Source organism: Ceratotherium simum, chromosome 9 (genome assembly GCF_057802395.1).
Source record: "Ceratotherium simum simum isolate JZ-2026a chromosome 9, ASM5780239v1, whole genome shotgun sequence".
In the NCBI taxonomy this organism is placed as follows: Eukaryota; Metazoa; Chordata; class Mammalia; order Perissodactyla; family Rhinocerotidae; genus Ceratotherium; species Ceratotherium simum.
In genome coordinates, this window is record NC_141908.1 from 74,117,060 (window position 1) to 74,134,581 (window position 17,522).

At 40.9% G+C, this 17,522-nt stretch overlaps 1 protein-coding gene across 3 annotated transcripts in view; it reads left to right on the forward strand.

Annotated features, from left to right (window-relative positions):
• PLCL1 (phospholipase C like 1 (inactive)) overlaps window positions 1–17,522 on the forward strand; it is a 326,580-nt gene that overhangs the window by 1,017 nt on the left and 308,041 nt on the right. The window contains exon 1 of one of the 3 annotated variants that reach the window (XM_004426769.3): window positions 16,346–16,995. The exons of the other annotated variants lie outside the window; for them this stretch is intronic. Coding sequence (XP_004426826.1) covers window positions 16,672–16,995 — 324 coding nt within the window. The 5' untranslated portion in view covers window positions 16,346–16,671. Of the gene's footprint in view, window positions 1–16,345; window positions 16,996–17,522 lie in introns of those variants that run through there. 3 annotated transcript variants of the gene reach the window in all.

Sequence of the window (17,522 nt, forward strand, 5' to 3'; positions counted from 1 at the left end):
AGAGTTTTGCTGTTCAATACCATTAGAACTGATTTCTTTGGGCATTTTTTTCCAGTAGTAATGATGGATTTAAGTAGATATTACTATCCTCTCTTTTGCCCAAGTCTTTTTCGACTAAAAACACTTACTTTTGAAGACTGTATTCCCCACAGTAGGTGTTCAGTTGGTGACACACAAATTAACACAGTTTAGGGAACATTGATTATACTTCAAGGCCTATGTTGGGTGCTAGCGGGATATACTGTATTTACAGTATGGTTATTCTCTGTTCTGCTTCTCTTAATTCTTAAAGCAAAAGGAATTTTTTATTTTAAAACTTGGGTAAATCATGTAAAATGATTCAATTCAATTTAGTAGACATTTATAGAGTCCTATTATAGGCAGTACATAATGCTGTGTGCTGTGGGAGATAAGACAATGTGCAAGATCAAACCTTTGTCCTTGAGGTGTTTTCAATCTAGAAGGGAAGAAAAAACTACTCCAAATAATAATTATATCAAAATATGCTTGTACTAAATAAGATACAAGCAGAATAGGGTAAGTAAGATATGAACTATGATCATAGGTCTGTGGGAGCACAGAGTACAGCTTTGAGGAGCACAGCGTCCAGGGCTGGTAAGGGCACCATCAAGGCTGAAATACAGGTCTTGCTCCTGTCATGTACCCAGCACTGGGCGTGGCACATTCTTTTTTAATCTTCTTAGCTTTCATCCCCTCTCTCTCCCTCTGGAAATCTGAGCCTTAGAGGGGTAAAAGTGACTTGTGTAGTCACATGGCTAGTAAGTGGTAGATGCAATTTTCAAAACTTAGTTCTGTTTGACTCTGCTGCCCTTGCACAGTGCACTCTGCCATGTTATTTATACAATGGTAATAAGGACTTAGAATTTTATTCTGGAGGTCTTTGCAAATAGAGGGCCATTGAAGGTTATTGAATTAGGACGTTATAGAATCAGAGCCAAAATTTAGGAAGATATTCTCAGACCATAGAATAGTTTTTAAGGGACTGGAAACAGAATTGAATTAGGAGAACACTACTCTAGTGAAAGTATTGGGGAGCTAAAAAAAAAAGTGGCAGCAATGGGAATAAAATACTGGGAAAGGGTTAAGAAGAAACTGGAGAGAAACTGAGACTGTTGGGCATGAGTGATGATGGAGAGGGATTGGTGAGGATCCTTCAGAAGTCTCAAGTTTCAGATACTGGGGATGACACTGACAAAGATAAATATAAAAGTACAACACATAACATATTGCAAACCTAAATATCCCATTTTCTTAGTTTTGCACTGGAATCTCATTGTCATCTTTTTGCTTCACACAGCCTCCTCAGAGCATAGTTCTTGTTTCAGGGATTTGCCCAAGCCTGCTCTCCTTGTTTGCCTTCACTCACTGGCAGTTCTTCGATTCTTGCTTTGAGTTTTCTAGCTACAGAGTCTAACTCCTAGTATCTATTTCAGGCAGTCCTTTTCTTGATAACCCTTTTGATGCATTCTCTAGGTTATAGGCCTAGGTAACCATTGGCATCCATCCTGTGGACCAGCGTTTACTCGAAGGCAGGGGATATGGCAAGGATTAAGACCTGGTTCTTGCTTGCCAGCAGCCCAGGTCTAGTGGGAGAAGGAGCTAAGTTAATAGAAAGTTTATAAACTCCATGTGCTCCGTGTAGCAGTAGAAGAGTTGCCGGGTGCAGAGATAGCCTAGACCAGGGAGTGACTTAACTTGGTAGATAAAACAGCATGAAAAGACATGTTTAGAAGATTCCTCTGCTTCCATCTTATTTCTTTCTTGTTCCCAAGTCTATTAACCTATTGTATTTTGGAGGATTATTAGGTGCTTTCTTTTTCTCTATGTTGGTTACATATTTGAAATAGGAGAGGTGAGTGATGGGAGTAAAAAAAAAAATCTGCCTCAAGGAAGCAAAGAGGTCGGTTCAGATCTTTCCTCTACAGGGAACACAATACTTAACACTTAGAGAGTATGTTACAGAGATGGTGTAGACTAGAGCGGTATCTGGTGTATTGGAAAATTCTTTGTAAAAATCAATTGGTTTATTTGATTATGCTGTTTACTTTGAAAAATTACTTAGACACAAGAATATACAATATAGAACTCACTGTGCAGTATAAGGTAGGAACTCAATAAATATTTGTAGAATAAGAGACTAAATGAACAGACAACCCTCACTCCAACTTGCACTTTTCCCCCACCCCTCACCATTTTACTCTTCCTTCTGGACTGAGAGTGAAGAACAATCAGTCCGTCATTGCCAGAGAACCTTTTTCTTGATTCATTCACACGAGTATCGTTTGATAATTATGCACATGTTTTCAGTTGCTTTTCAGGGGAAGACTGTATGTTTGGAACATCTCACTTGCAAAATCCTTTGAACATTCTCAGATATTTCAGTAAGAGCAAATAACATTATTATATACAAAAATAAGACATACAGCAAAACTTCAGTATAGAAATGATCACCCAGAACATATTGCCCACTGTAGACTCAGGCCTAGTGTTTGCCCTGTCTTGTCCCCCTTTATTGAACCCTTACCTACCTGCTCTCACCTCCTGACCACTAACATGGCTGATTTTTGTCCTCTTTCCATTCTTATCTCATGCTTAGATTTGATCTGTAGGGGAGGAAAAAGTTTCCCTTAACCTTCTTAGGGTCCCTGGCTGGGTCTGAAAATTAAGCTGACAAAGACAGATTAACAGGAGAAAAGCATACAAATATTATTGAATTTTTACATGTACATGGGAGCCTTCACAAGAGAATGAAGACCTGAAGAAGTGAACAGAGCAGGAAGCTTTTATATGTTTTAGAGAAAGAAACAATAAATTTATGAGAAATTGACAAGACCAAGGGGTTTGGGCTAGAAATAGCAAATGGTGAAGAAGTAACTAGGAAGATAAGGGTTAGTTTAACAAGGTTTGTTTGCAGATTCCTCTGGTACCTTTCTCTGGGCTGATAAGAATCTGTCTCCAGTAGAAGGAGCATTTATTTCCTGCCTTTAGGCAGAAAAGGAGGAGCTTTTTCTGCGTTTACTGCTTCTTAATTGCCTTCAACTCAAAATAATTAGTATGTCAAGGAGACATATTTTGGGGTGACATGTTCTGGTTTCCTTCAGATGCTTGCGGTATTTTCACTACTATCATGACACCTCTTAATTCATTTTTCTTACACCTTTAGGCATCTTGGCAATATTTCATATCCCTAATGTCCTTCTATCCATGATGTTTCAAACGTGTGTATAAACATTTGTTGAATTAAATTGTTACTTGTCCACTCTCCTCCAGCAACTGCATTGTTTTTGAGTAGTGGGCAATTGTTCCCTTGGTGCCCTCTGATCTAAAAGAGGCCATCATGTACTGTTGTGTAGATTACTCGATGCCTAAGGGTGTCTGGCCAAAGGAGCTAGCAGGCTGAAATCCAGCCCTTGCCGCTCCACTCGCATAACCATGTAGCCACAGGCCCCCATCCATTCAATGAGAGGGCCTTTTTCTAATTCATAAAAAGGTGCTGAATGGGCCAGTGGCAGCCCTGCCTAGTAAATATAGCTCCTGTACTATAAGATGGTATCAGGAAACACTGGTTTATGTTCATCATGTTTTACTGTCACATTCTCAGACATGAGTTAACTGCTTGACATTTGGAAAAATTTTTGTCTTGGTGAGCATTGCAAGTTGGGTTCCTCAGGAAATAGACTCTGAGAAATCTGAGACTCTGAGAAATGCAGGAGTTTTTTGGGGACCTGAGCTTGGGAATGCACCTGAGAAGAGGAAGGGAAGCAGGACTGAGCAAAAGAAGCTGATGTGATGTTGCAACAGAATCCTCAGCAATCCTAGGATGACCTTCAGAGTTGTCTCTAGAGAGATCAGGGTCCCCCGCATCCTCTCCACTCCCCTCTACCCATCTACAGTCATTGGATGCAGGCTGCTCCCAGAGAGGAGACCTCACTTTGGACAAGATTGTTTTCTTCCGCTGAGGGCGATTTCTGGAGAAGGACTCAGGTGAGAACAATCCACAGTCCCAACATCTGGTGGAACAATGGCTCAGTACTGAAGGGGGATTTGGGCACACCACAGCATATGCTAAAGTGAGGTCATACCATCAAATGACTTTTTCTCCACAATAGGATTAAGCAGGTTACTACTGCTTGCTTTTGGTTGAAGGAAAATATGATAGAAACAGAATAAGTCCAGGAAAAATTCAAACTTCTTTTTTCTTAAGAGGGCAGCCCAGAAGTTGCAGATGGGATGACTACCAAGAGCATAGATTCAGTAACCTAAGATTGTGACACTGAAAGTCCAGATTGCACATTGTATTTAATGACTGCAGGCTTGAGAACATCTTCCCATGAGTTTGTACTCTGTTGATTCCCTGCTCAAGAAAATATCGATATTGGTTATCGTTGGGGAAATATAATTAAAAAACAAGCTTCTCCCGATGTGGAAAACCCCTTCACAAAGGTGATAAGGGCAGAAAACAGTTTCATTATAGAGTAAACATGAAACCTGTCGTGTGCATCACAGGCAATCCACTAAGATCTTGCAGAGACAGAAAGGACTCTCACTCTCTTATATAGCCCAGCAGATACAACCTATTACACATAGTTCATCTTAACTTTACCTGGTAATTGGGGTGACCATCTTATTGGCTTTATCCAGAGGAAAAACTTTTTATACGTTTGTAACAGGAGGTGTTACAAAAACAGGAGGTGTTACATTAGTTTTGCAAATGGAAGCAAGGCAACCACCAAAGTTGGCTTTTTTTTTTTTTTGAGAAAGATTGGCCCTGAGCTAAGATCTGTTGCCAGTCTTCCTCCTTTTTTTCCTCCCCAAAGCCCCAGTATATAGTTGTATGTCATAGTTGTACATCCTTCTTGCTCTATGTGGGACACTGCCTCAGCATGGCCCGCACCCAGGATCCGAACCCTGGGCCACCAAAGCAGAGGGCACGAACTTAACTGCTATGCCATGGGGCTGGCCCCATAGGCTTCTTGATGAAACTGGGAGATTGGGGGACTATCTGCCTTGATGTTTGCATTTCAAAAAGATGTTTCTTGAGGACACATTCCTGAGTTGTGAGACTGGCAAGAGGCTTATTTAGCCATTATAAAGATATACGTACATTTGAAACAGAAAAATTCTGAAAGAAAGAGAGGGAGAAGTCTCTTCCCTTATTTTCAATAGGGAGAATTAAGCCTCTTATTTTGGTTTGTATTTGCCCTTACATTATATATCTGGATCTGTTTAAGGTTGGGTCTCCTTGAAGCACTGAGAAATTTTATAAGCAACTAGAATTTAAAGCCATCATTTAAGCGAGAGCTTCATTGACCATCATCTGTTGATAAGCTTGGGTAATGTCAAATTTTGAGAGGCAGTATTATATCATGGTCATTCAGTGGTGGTGGAGCTTTGGATTTTGACCCTGCTTTGTGCCCTGGAGGGAGTTATATAACCTCTGTTTTTCATCCCCAAAATAAGGATTATAGCATCTACTACTACTAGCTATTGTGAAGATTAATTGAGATAACGTATGCAAAAGTCCTAGCACAAAACCCACATTCAATAGGTGCTCATTGATTGTTTTTTTTTCCTGGGATCTGTTTCCCCATAAGAGTATTAAAAAGTTGATTAACTTAATTATTTTGTTTATAATACAAATATGTTCACACAAAACCCTCAGTTTAATTTAGTTTTCTTTTTAGGGTACTAGTTACTTTGGCCCACTGGATTTATTAACTTAATTTGGGTACAGTGTATTTGATTATGAAGTCAAAATGCAAGCTTTCCTTTAGCTTGCTCTTTTTTCCTTTGGAGAAAGTGGACACGAGCACTGGCTGTCCATTGTAGGAGAATGCCTTGGGAGATACCTTGACAAATTTGAATTGTTCTAATGGCTTGAATGCCTTTAGAATGTGCTGATTCCTATCAGAATGGACCAATTCCTCTTCATGAGGTTTTTGCTTTGCTCCTGTTTACTTTCCTAGACTCTTCTTCATGCTTCCTTTCCCATGATTCCACCATTAATTTCCCTCCCATCCTTTCCCCATAACTTAATTCATTGTAAAGAAACTCCTTTATTCTCAACATGTTCGATGAATACTTTCTCTACCTTCTTTACCTAATAAAATATAAGTAGACCGTGTGGACCTCACTCTTCTGTAAGTGTCTCCACACTTTTGTTTGCACACTCTTGCTGGTTTTTGAGGATGCCCATCATTTATATTTATTTGTTTATCTATTATATACATGTTTCTCTCTACTAGTACTTATGCACATCATAAAACATACACAAAAAAGAATTTTTAAAAGATGAAGTAAATGTTACTTTAAAATGTTTTGCTAGTGGTCATGGCTTCATGCTACCATTAGCTAATATCTTAAGACACAACATCCATTCAGGGCCTTCTGTTGTTTTTAGAAGTGGGTGTACATCCACATAACAAAAAGTCAATTTTTTTTTTTGCTGACTTCTTGTTGGATGTATTGTCATTGTTTTTACCTCATAATATGGCCAGTGATGGCATTGTATAGGAAGTGGAGAAGGGTCAGCTCTGCTATTTGTGAAATGTTCATAGAATTATCTTTACTTCATGATGTTTTCCAGGAATATTTTAAACTGTTCACCCATTTTGGGTTAGTTTAGTTTGAACTACAAAATATAATTTTTAAATTTATTCAACTGGGTTCATGTATCAGGCTATGAGTTGGTGCTGTCAACTTCTCCATGTTCTGGAACTCCCAATCTTCCCTCGAAATACCTCATTCTCCCACATAGGGACCAAATGATGGTACCAGTAAAATCTGCATGTTAAACATAGGCAAAGACTGATTTACTTCTTATTCAACTTAGATAAATATAAATATAAGTCCTAATATTTTCTTACCACACCCCCAGAGGACCACTGCTCTAGTTCAATAGTTTAAGAAACATTTATGGAATGCCTGTTTTGTATCATCACTGGGTTAAGTTCTCAGTGTACCAAAATGACTTAGACCTGAATTTTACAGTCTAAAGCAGAAGGCAGACACACTTAAAAAGTGTATCAATATAGTACAATAGGTACAAAATTTATGGGTTTTGGAAAGGCTTCCTGGAGAAGATGATGTCTGAACTGAATTTTGAAGAAAGAATAACGGTTAGTTAGTGAAGAGAGGTGAGAAAGACATTTCATGTAACCCAAATGTGACAGCATGAAACAGCATGTGGTATTCAGTGGACTGCAAATAGTCTGATAGTCCTAGAGTATGAAGGAAGAGAAGTGGCGTAGTCAGGAAGCCAGCGATGTAGATAGGACCCGTGGCCACATGTACCAAAGAGCCTGGACCCTATTCAGCTGGCACTGAGAAGCTAATAAAGCTTTATAGTAGGGAGTCAGATTTGTACTTTAGGTAAATCCCTCTAGCTACAATGTAGAGGGAGTATGGATATTAGAACATACTGCAAAGTCACTATATTCAAATTAATATGGTATTGGATGGGTATCAGAACAGACAACCCAGAGTAGATTGAAGTACATTTGAGAATTTAACATATGATAAGAGGGATAATTCAGTTCAGTGAGAAGAGTAGATTATTTCATGAAGAAGACAAAAGTAGACCACCATCTTATTTTTAGAAATTTATTTAACACTTGTACACACTTATATAGTGTATATAAACACTTATATACACATATAAACTAAATTTAAAAATAGAAAGACCAAATATTTAAATATCAAAAAGAACAATAAAAATTTTGCAAGAAAAGGTAGAAGATTACACGTACAATCTAGGGGTTGGAAAGTGCTTCTTAACCAATGCTGAAAAGAGAGATATATGTGATAATATGAAAATTAATATAATGTATAGGCAAAAGATACCATAAACAAAATCAATAAGCAATAGTTCTGGAAAAAAATGTTATTAAAGCAGATGATATAATAAGGATAACATCTATAATATGCCCGTTGGGTTCTCTGAGAAGCTTGTGGAGTTAGAGGTGCAAAAGATTTATTGGAAAGAAACACATGTAGAGGGAAGGGGGAAGAGCAGGACTGGGCAAGAGGAGCCCAGATACAGACCTGACAAAATCTCAGCCAGCCCAAGGGGCAGCTGTGGAGCAATGATTGCCTGTTGGAGGAGTCCTGCTGTGGTGGAAATGGCTAGAGCTCATTGGCTGGAGATTGCCCAGGGAAGAGAAAAGCTTGCCCCCAGCTATCAATGCCTCACTGATTCATTGGCAAGAGGCTGCCCTGAGAAGAGCATGACCTTGGTTCAGAATTGAGGTGGACCCTGAGTAATCAAACAGCTGAAGGCTGTCATTGAACCACATGCCATGCAGCTGTAGAATGAGCCCTTTATTGAAACAAGATCTCAGTGTGGCATCCCTGTGTTTGCTGCAGAACTGTTATCAACTGAGAAGAAAAAGGCATTCGATTCAATGGAAAATAAGGCAAAGCACAGGTGTAGAGAGTTTACTGAAGACTAAGTCCAAATGGCCAAGAAACATTTGAAACGATGCTTAGTAATCTGGAAAGTGAAAATTAAAATAACAATGGAATATAATTTTATACCTACAAGATGGGCAGAAATTAATGAGAGCTACAATACCCATTAAGATGGAATGTGAAGTGTTGTGATTCTTTGGGAAATGTATCTAGCATTATCTATTAAAATTAGGGGCTGACCCGGTGGCCTAGTGGTTAAGTTCACGTGCTCTGCTTCAGTGGCCCAGGGTTTATGGGTTTGGATCCTCGGTGCGGACTTATATATCACTCATCAAGCCATGCTGTGGCATTGTCCCACATACAAAAAATAGAGGAAGATTGGCACAGATGTTAGCTCAGGAACAATCTTCCTCAAGCAAAAAGAGGAAGATTGGCAACAGATGTTAGCTCAGGGCCAATCTTCCTCAGCAAAAATAAATACACACGTATATACATACATACACCCTTTGACCCATAAATTCTATTCCTGGGAATCTATGTGATGGAAGTTAAATGACTGGTTCATAAAGACATGTACAAAAATGATTATTACAGCGTTGTTTGTAGTGGTGAAAAACTAGAAATAAATTGAATACCTCAAATAGGGCAATGCCTGAATGAATTCTGATATATCCGAATTCTGATATATCCATACCTTGGAATATTATGTATTTATTTAAGAGAATCAATTAATAGATGTTGCAGTTGAGGTGGTAGGATTCTTACCAAGTATTGTTGAGCGAGAAAAGAAAGATGCAGACAAGTATGTATAAAAATATCTCTTCCTCCCCCTCTTTTTTTGGTAAATCAAACTGACAAAAACACACTTTCTATATGTAAATATACATATATGAATGTAGACCAAATCTGAAAAGATGCATATTAGGTTGTTAACTTGAGTTACCTTGCAACGAGTGGGAGGGTTGATGTGGGTGGAGGAGAGAAATGTGCAAGACAGGTAAAAGAAGATAAGAAAAAATTGTCTGAATAAAAGCATGCATATGATCACATTTATGCTATCATTTCTAAACCTAATAAGAAAGGCAAAAATCAGGGGCTTACACAGTTTGCAGGAAAGAAAGAAATGAGAAAAATATGTCACAGAAATGGAAATAACTATAAACAATTTTATTGGAGATACAAAAATTTTTAGTTTTTACTAGTTTAGTAGATGCCAAGAATGTTTATTTGCTGTAAATGTTTACATTGTTTATTTATTGTAAATCAAACAATGTCTGGCTGCATGAACCAATAGCATGGTTGTGGAAGGAATAGGGCTTTCAGTAAACTTTCGTGTCTGTATCAGTCAGGAGAGGCTAGGTTCTACTGCAGTAACAAATGACCCCCAGATCTGAGGGGCTTATAACAAAGGTGGTTTTCTTGCTCATGTTACACATCCACTGTAGATTGACTTCTGCTCTGCTCGACACCATTTTCACTCAGGATCTAGCCTCTATCTGGTGAACAATTAATCTTGTGGCAGAGGAAAATGAGATCATGGTTAAGTACATGCTGGCTCTTAAAGCTTCTGTTTAGAAGGAGTCCTTCCTCTCATCTTTCATTGACCAATGCAAGTCACATGGCTGAGCCTGCTGTCAGTGGGATGAGAATGTATAACCTTCTGACCCGGAGGATCAGTGAACATCTCCCAGAGTAGGAAGATCTGTGTTTTGGCAGAGTGTTAATGAAGTATTTTTATGTGCTCAGACTAGTGAATGTTATTAATGATGGGTGAGTGTGGAGAATTAAGATGAGAAATAAGAGAAAATACTTTTTTATAATTAAATCAATGCTACTTTTCTCATCCACTGGGTATACAGGGAGGAGGTACTCCTTTTGACTTTAATGCAGTTTCAATCACAGATCACAGACCATTCTTTACATTTTCAGGAAACAAACTAAAACCATTTTAATCCATATTTTGAAGACAGGAAAAATTAAGGTAGATGGAAGGGTAAGATTCCATTTTGTCCACATATTTTATTTTTCTGAAGCTTAGAATTCACAGCAGTATGTTGATGATAAATGTAATATCTATTAAAAATCAGAAAAATATTCCTTCCTTTAGAAATGATAGTCTAAAAAATAATAGTGTTTGGTACTTTAGTATTTGCTCATAAAGAATCTTCCAAATAAATTCTATCTGCAGCTATCAGTTATTAAAATCCCATTTTGCAATGGGAAAATTTAAAGAAAGCTCTATAACCTCTCATTACGCTAAGTGCAGTATTGTACTATATTTGTTGCTTATTATCCCACCTCACAGTTTAAATTAAATTTCAGTTCTTTGCTGCTGCTTAATATTTCAGATGATTCCTGCAACATGCTTTTTTTTTTTTCCTAATCTTTCAAAAACAATGTGACATTATCTGAACAGTTTCACCAGTACATTTTATATAGAACAGAGAATGGCAGGAGTCCCAAGTGCAGTTCAACAGCTGTTGCTCCTCCACTGTGGAGAGGCAGTTGTATCCATGGTGACTTATATGAGTCAGTGAGGGTGGTAACTGTGGGATTCTCACAGGGGTTAATGACAGAGCAAATGCTAGCAATCCAGCTTTCATCAAATGGATTTTTTTTAAAGAAAGGACTCAGTTTTGATAACTCCTCATTTTGTAAAGCAGATAAACTTGTATTGTGCTTAATGAAAGAGCTATATACCTGAAAACTTACGAGGAACTAAAAAGGGCTTACAAAAGAGACCATACTTTACTCTTGTCTTATGTTTTAATTTAGAACATGCATTATGATTTTGTGTTTATTTAAATATTGCTTTCTGCTTCTTCCTCTCAAAAGATGTGAGGTAGATTGCAACAAAAGCACATCAATAAGGTTAACGAGATAGGTATAAGAGTAATATATCATGATCACAGGAAAGGAGTGCCTTAGAGAAAAAAATAAGACTCAGTGATTTCTGCCATTGGGTCCTAGAATGCCGAAAAGCATTAATAAACTTCACGTCTTGGCTTAAATTGGGGGAAAACCCCCCCACCACATGCAGATGAATTAGATTAGGGGTATTTACCTGGGATAGGGGAGAGGAGGTGGGGCCTACCCCATATTCGCTCCTGCAGCACAAGTTTCAGGCATTGGGAATATGTTTGATTTGAAGAGTTTATATTATAACTTCATACCTGGAAAGATCCAAGTTGTCAAATAAAATAGAGAAAGAAGAGAAACAGGTTTTCTTGGGGGCCTCATTGGTGCCATTCCAGCGGTACTGTTCTTAAATGCCTCTATGGCTTCTGCATCAGTGGGGAACATAATCGTTACATGAGCCCCAACTCCAGGATCCATGTCAAAGTAAGTTAATACATAGAAAGTAAATCAACACTGACTGTCTATTTTTAATAAAGACATTTGCCCTGCACATACAGACTGTTCCCAGATGATTGGCCTGGGGCTCCTGATAGTGTATCTTAGCCTCAGGGTCTACATGGGGTGATTCCTGATTCCCGAGAGGGCAGTGTTAATGGACAGACCCCTGGGCATTCTGTTCTGCAGCTCATAGAGGTTTCCCAATACCTAAAAGAAGCAACAGCAGTCAGACATTGAAGAACATTGGCTGTAATTGGAGATTTCTTAAATTTATCACCTTTCAGTACTTTGAAGAGTTATTAAACTGGTGAATCTAGATCTATTCTAAACAATTTGTAACTTTTCATTTTTGTAGGACCTTTATCATGGAGTGGAGTTTACTTGTACTTTGAAATAAAATTAGTTGATTTTTATGTTTAGTTACTGAAATTTCCTACTTAATTGCTAATATAAGGGACAAAGGAATACCTTTCAAGAAAAAAACCCCTCTGAATTTGAAGAGTATATTTAAGTTTTGCTTATCTTTTATTAACTTTGTATATATTTACTCTAATATTTATCCTACAAATTACTCTGCAAATTCTGTTTTCTTGAACTAGCAAATTGAAATGATTACCATGTGTATTGAGGAGTGCTATGGCTGAATATAAAGCTATATGTGACTCTACTGAAAATGCTGTACTCACGTTCAATGCATCTTTGAACTTATCAGGAGAACTGGCTCTTAGTACCATATTCTTTCTTACACATATGTGGATGAGAGGATAAATGTGTCTCCTCACACGGGTACATCAGCCAGCCTCATACTCTGTCTTGATGACAAAAGGTAATGCTGATGTTAAAAGAAGAGGTCATCGTGGCTAATGTGAGTGGTCCCCTATCTGAAGGAGTGGTTCTCAGAATAGGCAAAGTCTCCAGGACCGTCACTGGACTTGCACCTTGTGAGAGCCTTGTGTAGCAGAAAGAGCACAAGCTTCAAAGTCGCTGACTGGGACTCAAATCCTGGTTCCATCACTCCCTGTTGGTCTGACTCTCAGCAAGCTAACTGACCCTTTTGATCCTTAGTTTCCTTGTCTGTAAAGTGGAGATCAAATACTTCATAGAAGATTATCTGGTACATAGCAAGCAGTTACCAGAATGAGTTCTCTTCCCCATCTGTGAATTCCTGGTAGTGTGTGGAAAGTCGTAATATTCTCGCTGAATATTTTTTTAGGCTCAGGGTTCTGGAGTGACTTCCCTGGGCTGCAAGGACTACATTGACATATCTGGTCTTTGATTCTGGACTAGGTATTTTCAGGTTTGCTGGACCTGGGTAGGTTCCTATCAGTTGTCTTTCTAATTCTAGGTTACAATTTACTCCAATTTATAAGCATCCTTCCAATATTGCAACTGCTTGCTTTGGGTCGGCTCTGATTTCTGCCCTAGGACGGAATTCTAGGATCTTTGATGGTGAGAAGTTCTATTGTGTGGACAGTGACAGAGCCATTTTTCTTTATCAGAAGTGGTTGTTTTATTCAGTCAGAGGACTGCAAAGGTGAAGATTCTGTCCACAAATATTTACTGAGCACCTACTCTGTGTCAGGCATGGTTCTGGGAGCTGGAGATAGAGCAATGTACAAAACAGACAAGGCCTTTATGCACATAGAGATTATATTCTTCATTTCAGTGGGGCAGAGATAGGAGGTCAGTATGACAGAATATCTAAGTAAACGATTCCATGGACAGGATAGTTTATTAACAGTGATAAAATCCTTTAAGAAAACAAAACAATAATATGAGTAACCTGGTATGTGTGTGGGGTTGAAGGAGCAACTTGAGATTTGTGGTCAGAGAAGACCTCTGAGGAGGTGACATTTGAATTGCCAATTCATTCTTCTTCTTCACATCCCTTCCCCCTGCACCCCCCAGTTTCCAATCTGCCAGTCAAGTGATTGCAGAGTTACTTGGTGAAAGGGTAGGAGGCAGGAACTGTGGGTGATAGTAATTTGGAAAGGGGGGATGTTAATGGAGGGGTAGGAATGTGCCTGTGGCTGCTGACTTAACCGAATCTGGCTAAACCTGTCTCTTAGTCTTGGGATTAGGGCCACAGAGTGGAATCTGTCCCCAGATAGGAGCAGGTTCAATGGAGGGTTCATTTTTTTTTTCAGTGCAAATATGAGTAACAGGAGAAGCTGCCTGCACTTATGCTAGAAGACAACAGTATGAAAGACTTGCAAGACAGCATCCAACTATTTTCTCAAAGTAGAATGGCAGACAACAGCCTTTATGACTAGATGCTCAGAGCAAGGGACTCAGAGCTGTGCGTGTGTGTGAGAGAGGCAGAGAAAGAGAGACTGAGCGTGTGCATGTGTGCATTTGTGTTTCTCTCTCACATGAGGGTGAGAGAGAAGGCTGCTAAGGGAGGGAAGCGATAAGAGTCCAACTGGACATGGTCTAGTTGAAACTTAAATTTTATACAGTATATGCTATACTTTCTGGTTTCTTTCTTTTTTTTTGAAGATCACTGCCCTTAAATGTTAGTGAGGTGACACTAATTTTAATACTTTAAAAAACAAATTATCATCAGAATGGTATACAAACCTGTAGGATGGGAAATCCTTATAAATGATATTAATATTGTAGAACAAGATGATGAATGAGATAATTACAGTTTTACATTTCTCAGAGGACACCCCAAGAATGGAATTTTTGTTAGGGTAACAAAGAAAAATGAATCCCTGAGAGCAACTGTAGAAGATGGAAGGAAACCACAGTAATAATTGAATATCAAAGAAAAAAATGATAGCCTAAAATAGGTTATGTTTGTGAGGATAGCAAGTAAAAATAGTTGCTATACAAGATAGATGGGAATTCCTTGAACTAATGCAGATGAAGGACATGTACAGTTGTTTTAAGTCTGGGGCCCTTTTCCTTCCTTCCTCTAGTCTGGATTATAAAGGCAGATTAGTTGAAAAGGAAACTTTGAGTTTCCTTTCCTGTCTTTTACATATCAGAAAGAAAGAAAAAAGCATTTGCTATTATGGGTGCAGTTCTCAGGAACTCACTAGAGGGTGGTGTTGGTTCTAAAACCAGAAGTTACTAATCTACAGTACATTCGTTGCTGGGCTCCATTATATTTAAAGAAAAGGTAAAGTCAGGCCGTTTCAGTCTTCCCTAAAAGTTGGTGAATGTCAAGTCTGACCTCCCAAGGGCCTCATCCAGTTCTGCCTGCTTGCAGCCTCAGAGGAGCCAGATAAAGTAGTGAAGAGATTACTGGAGGAGTTCAGTGGCAGATTCTAATTTCAGCTCCTGCACTAACTAGGAGGCAAGAAACTAATGCTCCCTATGCCTTCATCTCATCTGTAAAATAAAATGCCCTAGATGATGGCTAAATCTCGTTGCATCTCTAAAATTCTGAGATTCTAACAAATTCTAGGTCTAAAAGCTGAAGAATTTTCATGTTCTTGGCCAGACCAAGGAACAAATAACAACTCTATTAAATTATAAATAATTAAAATAGAATTTAATGTTATAAATGATATTTAATATAGATTCTAATATTTAAAAACCTTTAAATTAAAATGTCAAGTCTTCTGTCATACCAGGGAACCTCAGAGCCATCATTTGCATCTATCTGAGCATTCTGTGGTTAATTTCAGTGACTTAATGCATCATCCAAAGGTATGTTTCTTCTTGGTTGCTAGCTTGCTGGAAATGAGCAACATATATTTATAAAGGATTATTTAGAGAAAGGAAGTTGAACCATTTTCAAATAGGGATCTTTTAGGATAGAGACTAAATCCCCCACCTCACTTTGTATTTAGCCAACTTCCATCATATCTGTGGTTTGTTAGGAGTCAACCCTCCAGAGGGATATGGTTGGTTCAGTTTCTTATTACCTTCACCTCTTTTATCTGATTCCCGATCCTTGTCATATTTATTCACATTGCACAGTGAACTGAAGATCTTTTCATGGAACCTAAAGCAAATTATTCAATTCCAGGGTCCTAGTAAACCTTAGTTTATCTCTGCTTGGACTTGACTTCTAAGGGTTGGCATGAGAGCCTGCACTTAACCCCGGATGGTGCGAAGCTGTACTCCATCACCTCAAACGCTTTGATATTAATACTCAACACCCTCTTTCCTCCAGATTGCTTTGCTTTGCAAACTGTTTCCTAATTCCCGTCCGCTCCCCCACCCCCTATTTTGTTGCATCTTCCGGCTCATTTCGAACGTCTAAACTTCGCAAAACATATACGGAGCGCCTACGGGTGCGCACAGGCGGGCGCGCGCGCGCTCCCAACCTCGCTCGAGTATACGAGCGCGGCTGGGCCGGCTCCCAGTTACTGAACACATTCCATTCTTCTCGCTCGGGCACACCCCTCCGCAGTGGGGATTGGTCGGGCCGACCACCCTTCGGCGAGGCGAGGCTCCTAAGAGGCCCAGACGCCTGCCAATCCCCACGGGCTGTCAAAACAAGTCTTTCCTCCCTGTCACAACAGAGCGGAGTGGAGGCCGCCGCCGCCGCCGCCGCCGCACTTCCTGGGGCCGCTGCGCCGCCGTCCGCGGGCAGGTGGCGGGTGCGCCGGGCCGCGGTCGCCCTGCTCCGGCCCGTCTCAGGCCGTGCGCGTCCCGGCCTCGGAGGCCGCCCGGCAGGCGCCGGTGCCCTTTGTCTGGCGCAGAGCGGGCGTTTGCATCATACTTCGGACACCTCCCTCTCCTTTTCGCCTCTCCTTCTCCTTCCCGCTCACATCTCCTCCCCATCCCCGCCGCCATCCCCCCGCGGACTGCTGGCCGCCTGGACCAAAGCCGCGGACGTCTCTACCCGAGCGATGTCTCCTTTCCAGAAAGTTGCCGCTGCCGCCGGGCGGTGAAACAAAGTCTGGCGGGGCCGCCTCCCGGTGCATGAGCGCACCCGCGCCCAGCGGCCGGACTGCGCTGCCGGGCGTGCCGTCTCCCCCCGGGGAGCCCGAAACGCGCCGGGCCATGGCCGAGGGCGCGGCCGGCAGGGAGGGTCCCGCGCCGCCTGACACAGCCGGGAGCGAAGACGACCCCCGAGTGGGCCCGGACGCCGCCTGCGGGGACGGCGTGGCGGCGGGCCCTGGGGGCCGGGCGAGGGACCGTCGCAGCGGGGTCGTGCTGCCCGGCGCTGCAGGGCCCCCGGCGGACAGCGAGGCTGGCCTCCTGGAGGCGGCGCGGGCGACCCCCCGGCGCAGCAGCATCATCAAGGTAAGCGAGGCCGCGCCGCCCCGGAGCGTGGGTGTGGGCTCTGGGTGGGTGGGGGACCCGGGCAGGATGTACGGTGTCGCGAGGCATCGCAGGCTCGGCATTGTTTTCTCCCACCTCCTTCATTACCAAACCTTCCTTCCTCATCCGGAGGTTCCCAGACTCAGCTCTTCGCCATGAGAAGCAGTGACTTTCTTTTTTCCTGACAGCAGAGGAAAAGTTCCGCTCTGCGACTTTGCGTTTTGATGGATGCTTTTCCTCATTTTCTCTGAGAGCTTCATTAAACCTTTGATGAAAGGAGGAAGGGAGGATTCAATATAAATGCAGACCCACTGGATGGTTGTGCACTGCTCTCCAGCGAAAGGTTAGCTTTTCCAGCACAGTAACGGAAATGCACAGTTTACCCTCCAGTGGAAAAAAAAAAAAAAAAGCCAAAAAACTCAAATGATCCCAAAATCCCAAGAGGGGTGAACTTGCTCGGTAGCTAGGCAGAGTTCTCAGTAGACCCTGCGGCAAAGTGAAGAGCCGTG